This window comes from Ptychodera flava, chromosome 2 (genome assembly GCF_041260155.1).
Source record: "Ptychodera flava strain L36383 chromosome 2, AS_Pfla_20210202, whole genome shotgun sequence".
NCBI lineage: Eukaryota > Metazoa > Hemichordata > Enteropneusta > Ptychoderidae > Ptychodera > Ptychodera flava.
The window spans coordinates 36,901,019-36,920,576 of record NC_091929.1 but is presented as its reverse complement, the minus strand read 5'-3'; the positions used below and the strand labels follow the sequence as shown (position 1 = coordinate 36,920,576).

At 36.2% G+C, this 19,558-nt stretch overlaps 1 protein-coding gene across 11 annotated transcripts in view; it reads left to right on the top strand.

Annotated features, from left to right (window-relative positions):
• Positions 1-18,030, top strand: part of LOC139120186 (putative leucine-rich repeat-containing protein DDB_G0290503) — a 176,847-nt gene extending 158,817 nt beyond the window's left edge. For 5 of the 11 annotated variants that reach the window (XM_070684375.1, XM_070684358.1, XM_070684367.1 and 2 more), the window contains 7 exons: positions 4,532-4,618; positions 7,499-7,594; positions 9,256-9,321; positions 11,408-11,571; positions 11,674-11,829; positions 12,226-12,351; positions 12,737-18,030. In XM_070684375.1, the coding sequence (XP_070540476.1) occupies positions 4,532-4,618; positions 7,499-7,594; positions 9,256-9,321; positions 11,408-11,571; positions 11,674-11,829; positions 12,226-12,351; positions 12,737-12,974 (933 nt within the window). In that variant the 3' untranslated portion in view covers positions 12,975-18,030. Of the gene's footprint in view, positions 1-674; positions 747-4,531; positions 4,619-7,498; positions 7,595-9,255; positions 9,322-11,407; positions 11,572-11,673; positions 11,830-12,225; positions 12,352-12,736 lie in introns of all 11 variants that reach the window. The other 6 variants (XM_070684394.1, XM_070684404.1, XM_070684421.1 and 3 more) reach the window with 6 other exon arrangements.
• Positions 18,031-19,558: the final 1,528 nt, after the last annotated feature.

Sequence of the window (19,558 nt, the reverse complement as noted above, 5' to 3'; positions counted from 1 at the left end):
TATGGATCTCTCATCCTGATGCCTTGGTGTCACATGGATGTATTGTATTCATCGTGCTCACTCAGCACTCACTGCACTCAAAACTACCATATATGTGGATGACCATGTGTTCTATCATTTTCTTTGATAAGTCCTGAGTTGACCTGTGTACTCTAGGTATCATTAGAAGGGTCCACAGGCAAACATGGCAAGTTACTACAACAATGTGGATTGTAAAAAAACAGTCTCAAAAACTCCCAGTATATTAATAGTGTTCTTCCAAAGGCAGAAAAGCATTTCAGTTTGGCCGCTTTCGATAATGTTCATTTTGTGCATAATTCACTGATCCAGGAATTGTGAAAAATTTGTGTCAAACATGCATCATTTCAAATCTCTTACATCTGTTAGAAACACCATGCAATGCAATCATGGGATTAAGTGATATGAAATATATTATACATCTTGAACTCTTACACTTTCCTTGCCACTTATACAGTAAGGTACTGGTATAACTACATTTTGAAAGAGTAAATGGTGACAACGTATGTGGGTAATGATGGGTATTTCACCTGCACATAAGGGAACAGGGAAATGGTAAAGTTCTTGCTTCTAACCTGGTCAACGCTTTCTCTTTTTCTGCCTGGGTCATTTCCCACACATCTTTTTTGTACCGCACCTCTTCAAACATGGTGTAGGGTTCCAGACGGCGGGCTTCCGTTGCTACTTTCCTTGGCTTTGGTGGATCAAGCAATTCTCCCCCTCCAGCTGTAAGTACATAAGGGTCTCATACTGGCCATATGTCCATCCTCTCATGTGCATTCCATAGTCAGCTTATTTAACCCTTTCACCCCAGTTCCCTGTATACAGGTCCAACTTGACCATAGAAAACAATGGATTTGGGACAAACCATGGTGGTGAAAGGGTTAAATGTTTCAATTCAGCTAGCCATGTTCACTCTTCACAAATTACACAATTGAAGAATCAAATTGTATAATAGGGAATTGCAGTGTATGCTGTAACTTCCCTTAAATGATGGTATTTCTAATGTGATTGTGATATTGTAGTGTTTGCTTGCTACCAAAACATCAGATTTCTCATTAAATTTCAGAAAAAAAAATTGGGGTTCGTAATTTGTGAAAGTGAATACCATAAATGTTACATATCACTTTTGCAGCTCCAAAGCTGATTTCATTAAAGTAGAAAAATCGGTAGTGTAAATTAAATCCATCAATAATTCATGGCCACATCCCTGCATCCCTATCATTTACTTGTAAGTTAAAGCTATTCATTATATTTCCATCTTACATATATGAACATCATCTGGGTAAAGACCATAGAATAATGCCTTCCTCCCAATCTGCTATCCACATCATCTGCATGTTTCCTCTTTTTAACTCTCTCACACCAATCTATTCAATAGCAACATTTTTTGCATGTGGGTTTTGTATACTTGTCATATTGCACACCTTGTAAAATCGTGTAAAGTGATGACAACATCGTTCTTGTGTCAGTTTGTGGTGTCCTGTTCTTGTTTTTTGTGCTGTATTTTAAACAACAGCTTCCTCATACACAGTTGAGTATGAGCAATTATTGAAAGATGGAGTACTACCAACATAACTTTCCTCATAACTGTATCATCCGGTTTTCCCTTTTCCACTAATGTATTTTATATATTTAGACTGTGATATAAAAATATGAACTGTGATCACAATAAAAAATCATAACCCCAAACATTGTGGCTGATAGTGGCCCCAGTGTAATTATAGCATGAGTTTATCCATGGTCCCTCCACGGACTGTGGTTTATCATATGTAGGACAGTGAGCTGTACTCCATTAAAATAGAGGTACAACAAGAAACTGTTGAACAACAGAGAAACTGTTGAAATACAGTGTAGCTTAGATTTACCCACTGTTCTTCAGTCTTGCTGAAGGCTGTATTGAAATTTTAATGTTCAGTACAAAGAGATATGGCGTAACACAAATCTTCATTCATATTCTGCAAGTTGCACAGCGCCCTCTAGGTCAGCTTTGAGAATGTGATTCCTTTATGGACTGTACCAAGAGGTTTTACCAGCCTGCTAGAAAATTGTTAGAGTTTACTGTGAAAGTCAGATCTTGAAATCGGCAGAATGAATCAGACTCCCTTATTTTTACTACATGAATGAAATAATGGGAGAGATCTGTGAAGGCAGTTTCCAAACATTCATGTTGGTAGTATCTCCATATTTTTGGCCTACCTTGTCCAAGTCTCAGTTTCTTGTATGGTTGTCTGATTAATGCCTGCAATAACAAAGGAAGTACAAGCAGTTTGTGTTTGTAGTTTTCCCATGTCTGTTTCATTGTCTTATGTAATTATATGTTGATGTCTGAATATTGAATTTATGATGTACAGAATTTATCTATTGTGATAGGAGAAACCTTTATTTTCTTCATTCGTACATACTTTCACTCATTAACCTAGCCATAGTACTTAAATGTGGCTACAAGTATGTGCATTCATAATAAGTTGTATTCTCAATTGGTAGTCTACAGCATTTTTTTAATGTACAAAATGATGTTCATAAATTCTTATTCATTATGAAACATACTAATATCACAAACATATATTTTTATAGGCGTCACCATAAAATTTACAAAGACATTAGATATTTAGAATTGCTATATGGAAATTTCTAACACATCTAATATCACCATCTGAAATGTATTATACTGGTAGATATTGGCATTTTATTATGTGTACATATTATATATAGAGATAGATAGATAGATTGATATACATAACATACTAATATTATGGCTAAGGGGGTAATCACACTCTTGTGTCATGTCTAGATTCACTCACCTTGGTATACATTGTAGTGAAAATACGTATGAACATGATGTGTTGTGTATGTGTGTGACCCACTGCCCTCATGGTTGCAACCATGATTTTGCTGTTGTCATCTTAGTGTACGTTAGTCAGGTTTAATGCTATGTTGGATGTTAAATCTGATGATAGACATGCCTGGCGCAGTGAAGGGTTTTCACGTAAACTTTCTTCTGTGAAAGCCTGAAAAATAATTTTCATTGTATATCACACGTTTTATGAATTTGTATGTTTTGCATACAATCTGTTGTTGTATCATGAAGATCACTTTATCTAGTAAAAAGTCAGTTATCTTGATGATTTTTCTACAAGCTAATAAACCAGATAACTTCAACTAGAACTGCACCTGATGTACATTGTAAGACTCCATTGAAACAAATAGACAGACATAAAATGGAACTGGAACAGACTGCTTGCACTTTTACATTATTTACCCTTTCACTACAATGGTTTAGTCCAGTCCTGCCATTTACAATGGTTCAGTTAGTGGCCAACAAAGAGAAATAGGGGTGAAAATTAAAGAAAGTCGCTGTAAAGTGAATGGCATAATGGCATAAGCTCTCAATATAAGTGGGAGTTTATATCCAATTCTCATTCAGGAGAGATAGGCAATATTCCAATTATCATCACAGAAATGTATGTAATTTTTCATATCCCGTACAAGTATGGGGAAAATTAAATAGAGTCTGACTTCACTTATGGCTGTTAAAGATATTAATTCTTTAAGGTGCTACTGTCTGCCGTGTTTCCACTATCCAAGTTTATTTGCAAATTTTCTCCATCACGTAAAATTAGGTTCAGTGTCATAGTTGAAAGGTTTTACTAATTGCAATCTTGGCTGTTCACAGTTTTGGCTGTGCATACTTGGTTTCTCAGCCATACAACATCATATACAATACCCTATTTTGCCATCTAACCTTGGTCTAATCTTTTCATAAGTCACAAAGATCTATACATTGCATGTAATTTATCAAACTTGATAGTAAAGAATCTGAATGAAAAATAAACATTTTATTCATGACATTTTGTTTGGGTATAACAACAGTATGAATGCACTACCATAAATATCGATCATTTCTCACAAGTTTAACCAACTGACAGAACAAGTTAATGGTCATTTTGTTATTTAGAAAACAGAGAGTTTCTGACTGTATAGTAACAATGCTGATAGTCCTCTATGTGCATCTGTCTTTGGTTAATACTGTTACAGTTCTTCAGGAAGTAAAGAAATAATATCATACCATAGATGACTAACAATATAATATGTTTAGTTGACCTGCATGAAACTTGGTGAAACTGTAAGAATAATATTGCAAGATCATTTCATCACTGTTCAACAGTTTCAATATTCTAGAATTTAGGACTTAACAAAAGTGTCAACATTGTATCAATGTACTGATTGTATAACAAGATATAGAAATCAGTTGTAACGTTGAGACAGTGTAGCATTATTTTGCAACATTATAACAGATTTGAAACATTGTATCAATTTAATAACTACTCTTCACAATTCAAGTGTAGCATTTATTCAAAACATCATAACTTATTTGAAACATTGTATAAATTTAGTAACAGCTCTCTACAATTCAGGTTCAGTACTTGTTTCATGCAGATCACCTGAATGATAATACTAATAGCTGTTATCACACTATTTTACTAACACTACCTGTATTGTTTTGCTGTAGTTTTCTTCATCACGACCACCACTGACATCATCAATGACAATTGATTCTCTGTCACAATCACTAAATTCACCTGCAACATTCTCAGAGGTGAGAACTCCTGCCCCCGTCTTCCTGTTACAATGGTAAAATCCAATCAAGTTTTGGACCATATGATTGTACAGGAAATAGGGGTGGTCATACTAAAATTGATTTATTTACATATGCATGCTGCATGTATTAATCCTTTTATCTCATATTATAGTAAAAGATGTAAACATTTTACCTAGCACTTTATATTCTAATCCTTATTACCGTAACATTTCTAGGTTTGTGATCCTATAGTCTAGGCGTTTTTTAGTCCCCACGGACACCGTCCGGGGGGACTTATAGGTTTGGTCATGTCCGTGCGTGCGTGCGTGCGTGCGTGCGTCCGTCCGTCCGTCCGTTCACGCAGATATCTCTGAGATGCCTGGAGCGATTTTATTCAAACTTGGTACAAGGATTACTTCATATGTCATACAGATGCACGTCAATTTGTTTTGTGATACGATCCAATATGGCCGCCAGGCGGCCATTTTATTACGATTTTTTCATGTACACAGCCATAACTCAGGCATGTTCCAACAGATTTTATTCAAAGTTGGTACAAGGACATTGACCTATGTCATACATATGCACGTCAATCTGTTTTGTGATACAATCCAATATGGCCGCCAGGTGGCCATTTTATTACGATGTTTTCATGTACAGAGCCATAACTCAGGCATATCTCAACCGTTTTTATTCAAAGTTGGTACAAGGACATTGACCAATGTCATAGATATGCACGTCAATTTGTTTTGTGATACGCTCCAATATCTCCGCCAGGCGGCCATTTTATTACAATTTTTTCATGTACACAGCCATAACTCAGGCATGTTCCAACAGATTTTATTCAAAAGTGGTACAAGGACATTGACCAATGTCATAGATATGCACGTCAATTTGTTTTGTGATACGATCCAATATGGCCGCCAGGCGGCCATTTTATTACGATTTTTTCATGTACAGAGCCATTACTCAGGCATGTTTCAATCGATTTTATTCAGAGTTGGTACAAGGACATTGACCAATGTCATAGATATGCACGTCAATTTGTTTTGTGATACGATCCAATATGGCCGCCAGGCGGCCATTTTATTACGATTTTTTCATGTACAGAGCCATTACTCAGGCACGTTTCAACCGATTTTATTCAAAGTTGGTACAAGCTTATTGACAAATGTCATAGCTGTGCACGGCAATCTGTTTTGTGATACAATCCAAAATGGCCGCTCTGCGGCCATTTTATTACGATTTTTTCATGTACAGAGCCATAACTCCGGCATATCTCAACCGTTTTTATTCAAAGTTGGTACAAGGACATTGACCTATGTCATACATATGCATGTCAATCTGTTTTGTGATACGATCAAATATGGCCGCCAGGCGGCCATTTTATTACGATGTTTTCATGTACAGAGCCATTTCTCAGGCATATCCGCATGTTTCGACCGATTTTATTCAAAGTTGGTACAAGGACATCGACCAATGTCATAGCTATGCACATCAATTTGTTTTGTGATGCGATCCAATATGGCCACTGTGCGACCATTTTGTTACGATTTTTTCATGTCCTGACCATAACTCAGACATGTATCGAGCGAATTCATTCGAAAGTATTTTTATCACAGACCTAATGAAGAGGACTCTATCCTCTCTGAGGACCTGTAATCAAAATACCCATTAACAAGTGGGGACTGTGTCATCAACGATGACTTGTTCTTTATGCTTTATGAAAATTCCTCTCTCTCAGAACAGTTTATTCTCAACAAAGTTTCTTCCTGTTATTTAAAGTGTATTTGACATTTTGAAGAAAAGAACAGTGGATTGGCATGCCTTGTTGGTATCAAAACTGAATACCAAGTATTAACATGTGACAAAGTTAACTGGGATGTAGGTCCTGTCAGTTGCTGCATTATAGTGTCAATAAACACTCTTTCTGTTTTCCCCTAAATAAACCAATGTTTTCCCAAAATAAAGCAGTAGCTATCTCTGTGTTAAACCCTCTTCGTTGCCAAAAGTCTTAATCTGTACCTTTCCAATAAAATAATGGACAATTTCATGAGAGTAAATCTGGAGCCAGTGCACACTAAACTTTATTTGAGTCAAACACGGAGTAAAGATGTACATGTATGCCATTAAGCATTGGTTCAGAAATAATATGCGATTTTGTTTCTTTTAAGAAATAATATAAGTTTCGTGTATGCATACTTCCTTTAACAGTTCTACATCTTAACCTGCTGACCTCAGATCATACACAGTTCTTCCGTAACTAATGCATATTTGATAAAATTAATGCCAGGACCTCATGCAGACCTTACAGAATATGAAATACTTGAATAAAATTGTCCTCATTTCTGTAATATTCACACTCCATGCATGGTTGTAGTAGTGTTGTTTTGAAAAGCAGTACCTGTATTACTTTACCTTGGTACCCCAGTCCTGAAACACCAGGGTTTCCCATGGTACATTAATGCAATCACTCCCAACGATTCACCTTATGTTTCTAACCCCAAGCAAAAGCATCTTCATGAATAAATCTCTACAAATATGTGTCTTCAATATTGATTTTTTTCCACTAAAAATCAATATGAATTCTTCTTGTAAATATCATGTATGTTAAAGCAAAATTTTCATGATTTTAAACAGTCAATATAACAACATCAAGAAAGTCATGTCTCAGGGGATTCTATGCGAGCACAGTTTGAAATAAGAGAAATGAAAAATATGTTCATTTTCAAAATACTGCATCCAATCTTGGTAGTAACGTGGGATAAAATTATGAAATGTGAAAAAAAATTGCATGGGTGATGGAATAAGGGTATAATGAAACTCTAATATTGACAGCGCGAGTAATGGTAAAATGTTTTTCGGTGTGTATTTTCCAATTTGTGCTTTGTTGTGTAGTGTCGGAGAAGTAGGCCTCCGTTGGTTTACAGCCACAGTATGTCGGCACCATCTTCAATCTTATCTGCTAGTATACCCAGTAGCATTGCGGAAGAGGTGAGGACTTTCACCCAAGACATGAACTCTTAAGATGTCGTGTTTTCCTTTTCTCTCAGTTCTTCTTCATATTTTTACATGTACATCTGTGGGTTTAAGCAAGGGGATAATTCATTTCCAAGAGCTTATAAAGTGAACAAAAAAAAAGATTATTTGGTGCTGTCATTTCAAACCTTTAATTGGAGGGAAGAACCATTTCTTATCTGAAATAGCAAGAGAAAAAAAATGGTTTGTGAGAACAGATTCTTTTCATCAAAAGTTCTGACCCGTTTAGGAATGTTATAAAAAGGTGATTACAATCACTTCACATTAGGAATGATTTTAACCTGTCTTTGAAATGGTTCTCCCCTGTTACCTAGCGTGTACATTGTGCTTGGTACGTTTTCAACAATGACCATGGTGTCTATATCAAACCAATGATGTGGTATAATTGCTCGCTTTCAAATGGTATACTTCCATCAAACAATTTCCTGGAATGGTCTTCTTCCATCCAACAATTTCCTGGAATGGTCTACTTCCATCCAACAATTTCCTGGAATGCAATGTCATATTTTCTTTGTCGTTTGGTTTCCTCCGCTGTGATTTCTGTTTATATCCATCATCTGTACTAGTTGATATTTCTTGGTGTTGGATAAATCACTTGTGCTTTATTCTCTGACACTCTTCTTTCTTTGTCTCTCTGGTGGAATGGTTTACTTGAAATTTTGTTTTCCCTCTCCACTTTTCTGGTCTGACTTCCATTTCACAGAATATTTCAATATGTTAAGGTTACTTCTTTTCATGAAGAAACGTAAGGTTGAAAGATAACATTAAATAAAGTGTACGTATCAGTGATAATTTGGATGTTTGTGTGTACATATGTTGGTGTTTGTAGGTGTTTGATGGATTCGATAAGTTGGCTTAAAATCTATATGTTGAATAAAGAATGGAGAACTTACCATTTAGCATTCTGCTATAGATTTGAAGGGATGTGTGGAAATGATAGACATTATCTCAACACTTTGAAGATTAACACATAAATGTAGAATCCAACTTGAATTGCTGTCTGCCATTGCAGAATATGTTGACAAAAGACATGAAATCTTGTCTTACAATTTTAGTCACCTTAGCCATGTTGTAAATAGGTTACAAGAGACAAAATGTCAGTGTACAAATGAGAGAACTGTTGTTTTAGTAACTGGAACAACAGACTACGCTACGCTGTCATACTGAAAACCAACACTTACTTGTATAATGTAATCACCATGAAGACATTGAAGAAACACCATAGCGACAATGATAGACTCAAATCCATGTACATCATATAGTCTATAAGTTGACCACAACACAGTGAATAAACTGAATATCCTGTTATACTCATTAAAATAAATTGAAATGTGAACTACCTAGCTCTCTTAAACTATAGAAGACTTCTTTCTTTTCTCAGCACATATTTTCCTTATACGAAGCATGTTCTTACATGTATTTGATCAGATCCATGTTTGTAGGATATCGACGAGTTTGTCTTATCAGTGTTGCCATCATCATCTCAAACTGCTTCATCAATTTCATCCTCCTACACCTTAATAATTTATCTGTAATGTAAGATTTCCTGATAGTTTGCTCTATATATGCATGCATACTAATTATTAACTTTTTGACCCTTAACCTTTGACCTCTAGCCCCTTATCAGCAGCACTAGTCGCAGTAGATTCGACTACATGCAGCCGTCTCAAAGCTTTGATGAGGTGACAATTGTTAATTTCTCATTATATGGCAACATTCTGTGTCGCTTTCACTGCAAGTAGTTCACATTTCAACTGAAGACATTCATCTGATCATTAAACGTATTCCGCTGTTTGTAAACATTGAAGTGCCATGACATTGGATCATTTGATTGTGGTTTTTGTGTCAAATTCATCCATCATTGAACAGAGTAGCAAAGTGGTAGATAATAATGACCAGACATCTAATCAGGTAAACTTTCAAAAGTTACCTGAGTAAATCCAAAATAGTATCTACTCAGACAATTTATATCTAGCATGCAGTCTATCCAGTTTTGTCGTGTCTGATCATAGCAAACAGAAAGCAGCGGTCATTTCCTGCCACTCATCGGACCGGACATAACTGTACAATATCACCTGCAAACCAGAAATGTACCTTCTGGGCTGGTGGTTATTGTCTACTCTGGACATACCTAAATTATCTTATAATGTACCACCTTGCATCACTTTGTGAAATCATTGTTTAATTCCAACTACCGCATCAGCATCACCATGCAATGCACATGTTGAATAAAAACTCACATTGTAACGTAAATACATTTTAATAACGCTGTTTAAATCATCATTTTCTGTTGTAATTCCTAGCCAATTGTTTTCTGACAGTTCATAAAATAATGTAAATGTCTTGTCCATTTCATATCTCAAAGCCAAACTTGTCTTATTTCAATATTATCAGCCATGCACGCACCATAACTACAAGAAGTCGCTGAGCACACATACCATATATATTATTCAAGCATGAAAGTAACGCACCAAGTCAAAAGTCTGGAAAGTTCTCAATAACTTCCTATTCACTGTTTATTAATAAAATGTTAATAAAATGGTGTACATTTTGTATATTATCCACTTTGGACAGGCAAATAAAATGCACAGCAAGTTTTTGTCTGTATTCTGTAAGAGTCTGCTCTATGTATCGCAACATGGCTGTCACATAAACTAGTCAAGGTGGTACTATGTTTCTGTATCATGGCACGTTGACCATGTTTATGTTGTAAAGAAACTCAAACTGTCAATCGACATCAAACACTATGGTTAAGGTATGGCCATGTATGTTGGCAGGGATAAGTAACTGCATCAAATTTGCAAGAGATAAATGTCAGATTTGTTTTTCCATCATGAATGTGCAGGATTCTGTACTTGTACTGGTCAGTTTTTGTGTCTATGTGTAGCTATTGCTCTCTCTAAAGCCACCAACATATAGAATTATGTTTGCATTAATTCTTAAAAAGAACAATTGAGAACAATGGGTTAATATTGTGTACTATGTCAAATAATTTCAGATATTACTTCCAAAGCAACTTAATGTTTTGTGGTCCAAAACATTTAACCATATTCTGACAATAGTAAACGGCCTACATAAATAAAATAAGTTGTTTCAAAAAAATTAAGAATCTCATGATATATATAATCAAAGAAGTGGCAGCAGTAATTGCATTGATCTAACGTATAGTAATGTACAGTGTACATACATGTTAAACATTGATGTAGTCATTCCAGATGGATGCAGTTTTGCAAATTTTACAAATGCACATTTTCAATTGTTCTTGTAAATGACAATTCAACTCTCTCAAGTTTCATTTGGAGTGGTGTTGACCATAGTGTATTGTGACACACCCATGAATAGCCGGCTGTGTACCTGTACATGCTTTATGTTTCATGCTGTGAACTTTGTTACTTGTCAGCTGTTTCATTCATGCATTAAAGGTATACTGTTACCTGTTCCAATTTTGCTGCAGTTACCATGGAAAGAGAAAATCTAACAAATCACATATTTTAAGCAGGTGGTTGCTTTTTAACAGCACCCTCACGTGGGTATTTTGAATACCAAGGAATGTCCCTTTGACCATATATGGGCATATTTAGATCGCAGGTGACTGTATACCTTTAAACACATAACTCTTTCAAATGACTTCATGTCTGAAAAATTGTAGCATTTTGTGTCCCAACTTTCACTGGTTGCTTCCTAGTCATTGTTTCCCGTGTGTGAAAGTTAATTCACAAGTTACTGGTATATGCAAATTCATGATGTGGTTATGTGTCTGTTGTCTAGGATGCCAGGGCACGTTTTACTCAGGCAGTCACTTCAACCGCAATCAGGAACAGAGTCACGGGAATGCTTTCCGGAGGACGCAGGGCATCAGCACAACCAGATTTCAGATCACTTCAAGAAAGACAGAATGGCCAAGTAGATGATGATGATAAACATCAAAGAAGGTTTGTCTTGATTTTTTATATTACATCTAATGACTGTACTCATAATCAGCAGCACAAAGTATCACCTTACTTAATTTATCTAAATTTTGTTTGTCTTGCCAGTGTGTCCAGCCCACCAACACCAACCACAACTAGACCAAGGTTAAGTTTAGGAGCAACCCCTTTTTCTCTACAGAATGGTCAAACCTCAGTAGTGTCATCAGTTGATGCTGAAAAGAAAGCTGCTGCTAAAAAAGAAGAAGAAATATATCAACAGGGGTAAGTATATGTAGATGAAGATGATAGCAACACATTTGTGAAAACATAGTTCAGTTTATGTACGTCATAGTTTGGAATGGTGAGACCCCAAAAATATCTTCTGGAAGTGAAGGTTTTTGACAACATAACGGTGTTTTAATTTGGCTGTACCATCAATATTGGTCAGGTCTTCCATTTCTGAAGCAAAAAGAGGTCTTCATAGTGCACTACCAGTATGAGAGGAATGGCTCATCACGCCCAGCATCAGCATTTTCAGTAGCAAAGTTCCATCCGGCCACTGTGCAATAATTTTACAGTGTATTTTTATCATTTGAGTGGACATGAATATTGGTGTGAATACATGAGATTTCAGAAGGTATTTCTGCATATATGCCATTTGAAACATTTTTCTTCCAGGTATGAACAAGGTGTAAGGTCTCAAGTCTCCAGGGATCTTGGCACTCTTCGAGAACAACAAAAAGTATTTTGTGATAATTTGGAAGAGTTGATGGATACTGTAGATGGAGAGTTAGATGAGGAAGTGTAAGTATGAACTGATATGATACACAGACCAAAGACATAATCATTAAAGGGGTACAGTCACCTGTAATCTAAATATGCTGGTGCATTCCTTGGTATTCAAAATGCCCATGTGAGGGCGCTGTTATTTAAAAGCAGCCACCCGCTTAAATCTGTGATTGGTTAGATTTTCTCTTTCCATGGTAACTGTGGCAAAATTGGAACAGGTGACAGTATACCTTTAAGCTTACATTATCTTTTGAATAGGCTAATAAATCAATATTATGCACAAGATCCTCCAGGTTCTCCAAATTACAGGTCAATTGACTTTGAAGCCAGCCATCTGTTAGATGATATACTAGGCTGTTGATCCATTACATTGAATCCTTTTGTGTGCGTTGCCTTGTAGGGAGGAAGAAAATGCCAAAGTTTGGTGGTGGCCAAGAGAGTGGGAACGGACAAACAAAGCGTTTAAAATAGGGACAGCAACACTTGTGTTTATTGCTGCAATCTTCAGTTTGATTTTCACTCTACTACCAGTGGAATCTTGCGACAGAAGGAATTCTATACCAATCTCATGGACTTCTCTAAGTGAACTCTTATGGCCACATACAAGTATACGACATTCTGCACCTCCACCGCAGTGAAGACACACAATTATACCTGTATCCCAGCATATGGAATGTTCCTCTGTGTAAACCTGAATATGGATTTGGTGCATTGTCCGGATAAACCACTAATATTGTGGAGGTTACGATGAACAAAGGAGTATGTGAGAGTCCTTCATTGACTTCTATGCAATGCAGTGACCACCAGCTGACAGCTGCAATGAGGGAACGAAAAGACGTTTTAAATGAAAACAGTATTTCACTGATTTAGTTGTAAATAATGATTCCATCTGAAGTTTTTGAGTTGTGCTTACAATATAAGTGAAAATCGGATGCTGGTACGAAGAAAACTATGCGTATTGGTTGGGAGGGTGTAGTCACCGAATGGGAATGGGACACCTCCCTACCTGATATGCGTTCAATTGAAGATCAATTACAACTCTTGATGATTTTCAGCTGACAGTTGCAGAAAAATTGTCGAAAGGAAAGCATGAATGAATCTGATGACTATTAAAATTGAACATCTCTAATTTACACAATGATAATGCCCTGGTTCAAGGATATTGTGCTCTTCGAGTTTTTTAAGGAAGGAAATATTTATTCATGGTGATTGTCGCATCACAGCTTTTACAAAATATGAATCACAAGAAATTCAAATGACAATCATTTGAAAATTGTAAAGTATTGCAACTCTCACAGCTTTGTGTAAATTGCTTGCAAGTACATATCAAAACATATCTACTGATCACACATTGCCATTCTGTGCAACCTATGCATTGTGAAAAGTTACCCTATATTTATTTCGGTGTGTTACAGCCTTATGAACTCAGGTTATAGTCTTGAAACATTGAGCAGTTTCACATTACGTTGGGATGTCCTGCCTAATGTCCCCATCCATAACAATCAACTGACTTTTTCTAGTTTACCCATCATCGCCCAGTATTCATACAGTAATAAGAAAAACACTAAGTCTCAAAAAAGATTTGACCTTTATCAAAAAAGGTACTTGACCCAACATCCAACACACTCTAAAGGTTTAAATTCACAAATTGTTAATTTGGTTACAGCTATCACTCTTATAATACCCAAGTTGATTCAGAAAATATTCAAGATGGTTGAAGCCCCTTCATTGGTTTTGTTTTCGTTCGTTACCAATCCCCTAAATCCACATTTGCTGGAATTTACTTTATCATATTTTTGGTATAAAATTGGAAATAGAATTATACACAATTGTATCAATCATTTACTTGTTCATATTTCTCAGTCAGTTACAACTATGAAAAAATTTCTCTGATTTTGGTCCTTTGTTACTTGTAATTGACATCCATGGAGTTTTTTATCATTTATTCAAAAAATTTGGATGGACGTACATATTGCTTTCAGACTCATACAGCGTATGGATAAATATCATTCCAGGTTGGAAAAAAGTTCGAGATTCTTTTGCAAGTTATCGTCTGCTCCAACTGTGCAATTCAGTGATTACAAATAAATAAATTTTGAGAATAAGGGGTTGCCAGGATAATACAAAATAGTCATTTTGAGAGAAAATCATAAAGTTCAGTCTTTTAGATTGCAATAATATTTAATTTTATTTTTTGATTAAAGGCTTCCTGGAAATGTAGCCATTTTCCTTTACAGATATTGATGTTTGTTCCATAAATTTACACATTGTCCATTAGTCTGCCTCAGTAGAGAAAGTTGCGTACATCATTGCTCCTTTTCACTAGAACGATTTGAAACGCTCTCACGTGTGTTACTCTTTTTGCCGATTTGTCCATTACAACAAGCTCAAGCTCCCTCTCAGTGAGAGTGCCAAAATCCCCTCCACAAATAATGGACTATTCCAGTATGAACACAGTGATTGTATCAAAAGATTTGTCACTTACTGATGTTGTAGACAATTACATTTTATTTAACTTTGATTTTTATTGATAGTGATAGTTTTTATGTTAACGTTCCTTTTCTCTCTGTTTAACTTTTCTAGTTTGACCACTGTTGTAGCAACATGGCACCTGTATACTAACAATTACAATTTCAAATGTAAAAATTATAAATTATTATATTGTAATTGATTGTAAATACTAAAGATGAGGTCAATCTTTTGATGACATAAATTCAAGGCATTTGTTAAAATGTCTCATGAATGAACTATGCAAATTTTCTAACATTTACCTCTCGGAGTACTTGTCAATGTTGTATCCGAGACTTTCTGCACCTACTTCACAACTTCACAAGTGAAGTACCACAACTCAGCCGCGTTCTTCAGTCACATGTGATGTTACAATGTCTGCCCAAAGTAACAGTTAGGATATTAATTGCAATACAGGTGCTTACAGTTTTCAAATCCTGCCGCCCATGCCGAATGGTTGCCTGATTAAAGTAACGGCACAGTTTATACACTCTGCTGACAAGTTTGCAGTGCATTTCACATGACTATCACACCAAAACTGAAACTTCCTGTAGTTTTCTGTGACAAAGCTTGACCTCAACAGCATGAAACTGTGTGAAATGGTTAAAAAGGGTATAACGGCAGAAATTTATAGTTGCATGGTAAGAAGCTGTTGAATTTTTGTCCAGTGTTCACAAGATATATACTATTGGAAGGGAAACTTTCCAACAAAAGTGTATCAGAGACATTGAATGGCTGTACTGGGTAGATGCTTAATAACACATGTCTATATGTACAGCCTCACAAGTATCACAGTGATATTGAGGGACTGTGCCAGTACAAAATGCTTTCTCACCATAACTAGACTCTTGACATAATCCATAGTTACAAAGTGTGGATTGATGTTTTACAACTTTGTCATCATCACCTTGAAGTTTACATGTCACTAGTGCCTCTGTATAATGATTCTGTCAATACTTTTGTAATTTTTTTCACGGCAAATTTATTTGGTCAGCAATGTAGCAGATTGGTGTGTGTTGTATGAGAGAATGAGGTAGTTTTATTTTTGATTGTGATGTACAAATGTTTCTGAAAAGTTATTTTGTTTTACCTGTGAATTTCAACACCCATATTGCCAACTGTTGGTGTCTTTCCACTATTTTCACATTGAAGTCAAAGCATGCGAACAAGTTGTTACCCCAAGATGTGTATGTGTCTACCCACCATTTGTTGGCTAGGGTTAAGAGTAGTGCTCAGTAGTGTCTGTTTGGTAAATGTCCTAGGGCTAACATTCCTTGAACAAGACATGTTTGTTTGTTAGTCCCCACGGACACCGTCCGGGGGGACTTATAGGTTTGGTCATGTCCGTGCGTGCGTCCGTGCGTGCGTCCGTCCGTCCGTTCACGCAGATATCTCAGAGATGCCTGGAGCGATTTCATTCAAACCTGGTACAAGGATTACTTCATATGTCATACAGATGCACGTCAATTTGTTTTTTGATACGATCCAATATGGCTGCCAGGCGGCCATTTTATTATGATTTTTTCATGTACAGAGCCATAACTCAGACATGTTTCAACTGATTTTATTCAAAGCTGGTACAAGGACATTGACCAATGTCATAGATATGCACATCAATTTGTTTTGTGATACGATCCAATATGGCCGCCAGGCGGCCATTTTGTTACGATTTTTTCATGTACAGAGCCATAATTCAGGCATATCTCAACCGATTTTATTCAAACTTTGTACAAGGACATTGACCTATGTCATACATATTCACATCGATTTATTTTGTGATACGATTCAATATGGCCACCAGGCGGCCATTTTATTACGATTTTTTCATGTACAGAGCCATTACTCAGGCATGTTTCAACTGATTTTATTCAAAGTTAGTACAAGGACATTGACCAATGTCATAGATATGCACATCAATTTTTCATGTGCTGCGATCAATATGGCTGCTGTGCGGCCATTTTGTTACGATTTTTTCATGTACAGAGCCATAACTCAGGCATATCTCAACGGATTTTATTCAAACTTGGTACAAGGACATTGACCTATGTCATACATATGCACATCGATTTGTTTTGTGATACGATCCAATATGGCCGACATGTGGCCATTTTATTACGATTTTTTCATGTCCTGAACTACAACTCAGACATGTATCAAGCGAATTTATTCAAAAGTATTTTATCACAGACCTAATTAATGAAGAGGACTCTATCCTCTCTGAGGACATGTAATCAAAGTACCCATTAACAAGTGGGGACTGTGTCATCAACGATGACTTGTTTTTACAAGTTTAAAAAGTCAAATCCTTGCCCCATATGTATTGCAACAGTAATCATACTTTTCACAATGAGTTGACAGTTTGACCTCTATATTTATTGTTCATATTTCCTTTGTTACAAAGCATGTCTACATTTTTTCACTGTACATATACCTGTCTTCTGTCACATCCTGTACAAACACAGTCATGCATACTTCTGTGAAGTTGTTACTTTGTGTGTAAACTGTTTCAACTTCTGCTTGAAGTAGTTACACTGTATCTACATACATGTAGTAGCATATTGTAACATTCTTCCGCAATTACCATGTATCTTTCCAAGCATTCTTCTGTGAAAATGTTACTTTGTGTTTACACTGTTACAACTTCTACCTTTGAAGGTGTCACACTGTATCTACATAGTAGCACATTGTAACATTATTCCACATTTACCATGACTCTTTTCAATTTTATTTTATCGTAATCCACTCTTTTTAATCAATGTAACAACAGAATAAGCATGTATACCACGTTGCATTTACACTCTACTACTGGTTCTCTACTGCACTTAAAGGTTAAAGGTTGTTCATACATTTTCGGCTAGCATCATCACAGCATCTGATTCATGAATTAATACTATGTAAATAGTTCGTTCAGCCCAAGAGGTGAGAAAACCAAGAGTTGAGAGAAATCTGTGACTGATTAAAAGAAGAGTCAGATGGGTTACTTGTGTGATTGAAATCCTGTTTGTTATGGGTTCATTATTGATTTGGGAGTGAATGTGGCATTTGATTTATTTCACCGTTTGCAGTTGCTGTACCATTGTTTACATCCTTGCAGAACTTAATTTTGTGTTACTGTAAGTATTTGCCGTCTTTGTTTCCTGTTTTGTTATCGATTTTTTTTATTAATAAAAGAACAATGAGAGAATACATTGATCGTTTGTTGCTTCACTTTCATAGATTTTCAACAGAATGCAGAGTGGCCCTCATCAGAACTATTCTGGATAACAGCATAGTGATGAAATGTGAAACCAATTTATATTTTTTCCGTCAGAGCTGTACAGATTGTTTGAAGATATAACACTATTCGTTGTAGGATATACAGTGGTTTTCATTGAACCGCTGCAATACAAAAACCAGACATACTGTCTAAATTGAGGAGTTGCCAACATTGTCAGGTGTAAAATTACCATCTAGGCGGTAATATCAGTCAACCACAAATAAATCAATTTTGAGAAAGTTGAAACATCGTCTGGAAGGAGATAATGCCTCTAACTAGCCACAATGCAACATTTGCAAGCGTTAGTGTGGATCTGAGTCTGACCTCCTAGGAGACAATGTCTCAACTTTAGCAAAGTTGATTTCTCTAATGATGTGACTGATATTACTAGACGATAGTTAAACTTGACAATGTGTGCAACCGTCACAATAGACGATTTATTCAAACTCCGAGAACTTCCATACATCACACTGTGTTCCCGTTCAAAGGTGCCCCACAGACTGCCAGCCAACCCTGAACATCGGGAAGACAGGCAAATATCCGAGTGAGGTCAAATATTATGAAATTTCCCCTACTCTGTACAATCTAGTCCTCATATTTCCAATGGTTCAATGCGAACCTATGTAATACCTGTTGAATATTAGCATAGATTATTCGTTACAGTTAAATGGATAGAAATGGGCCAATCACAACAAAGCATGCTAGAGAGCTGCGGACAGTTCTTTGTTACGCAGGACCTTATTAGGTCTATCCTATTGTCCAAAAAGATGATAATTATACAAAAGTTTGTAATGTAACGGTTTTAGTGCCACAAATATTTTTCACAAACTCGATTGATATTTTCCACCTTGGACAATTATTTCTAAAGTGTTGCAATGTTCTAAGTGATGACCTTGACACAGATCAGTATAAGTAAAAGTAATAGTTAATCAGAGTTTATCATGCTGATTGCGCTTAGTGATTCTGAAATCTAATTTCGTGAGATGATGTGAGAGAGCTCAGAGATTGCAGTTTAACATACTGGCGATAATGCAAGGAAATCCGTATATGATGTATGTTCTGATGCAAGATCTGTATGATAGAGAAATAGTAAGTAGTTTGTGCAGCCTGTACAGTTGCAACATTCAAGTAGTACTAGTACTAGTGGTATATCAACGAACTGTAGACATTACAGCAGCCAAGAAGCAAACACAGAGTTTTGGTATCGCGGCACTCTAACTTCCCTCATACAACCGCGGCAGAGCAAGTGCATAGGTAACTGATTGTAATACAAACACTAATAGTAATTAATATGTAGTTTAACTTCGCCTTGTTTATCTATACTTTGTCGCTGTCAGTAAGAAATCTCAGCAGGGTGGCGTTAAATGGTACTGTCTTCAGGAAGTCCATGCCAAGTTGATTTCTTATATTTACGTTTGGCAAGGAGACTTCTCATATCTAAGCCAAGCACCCCGTGGT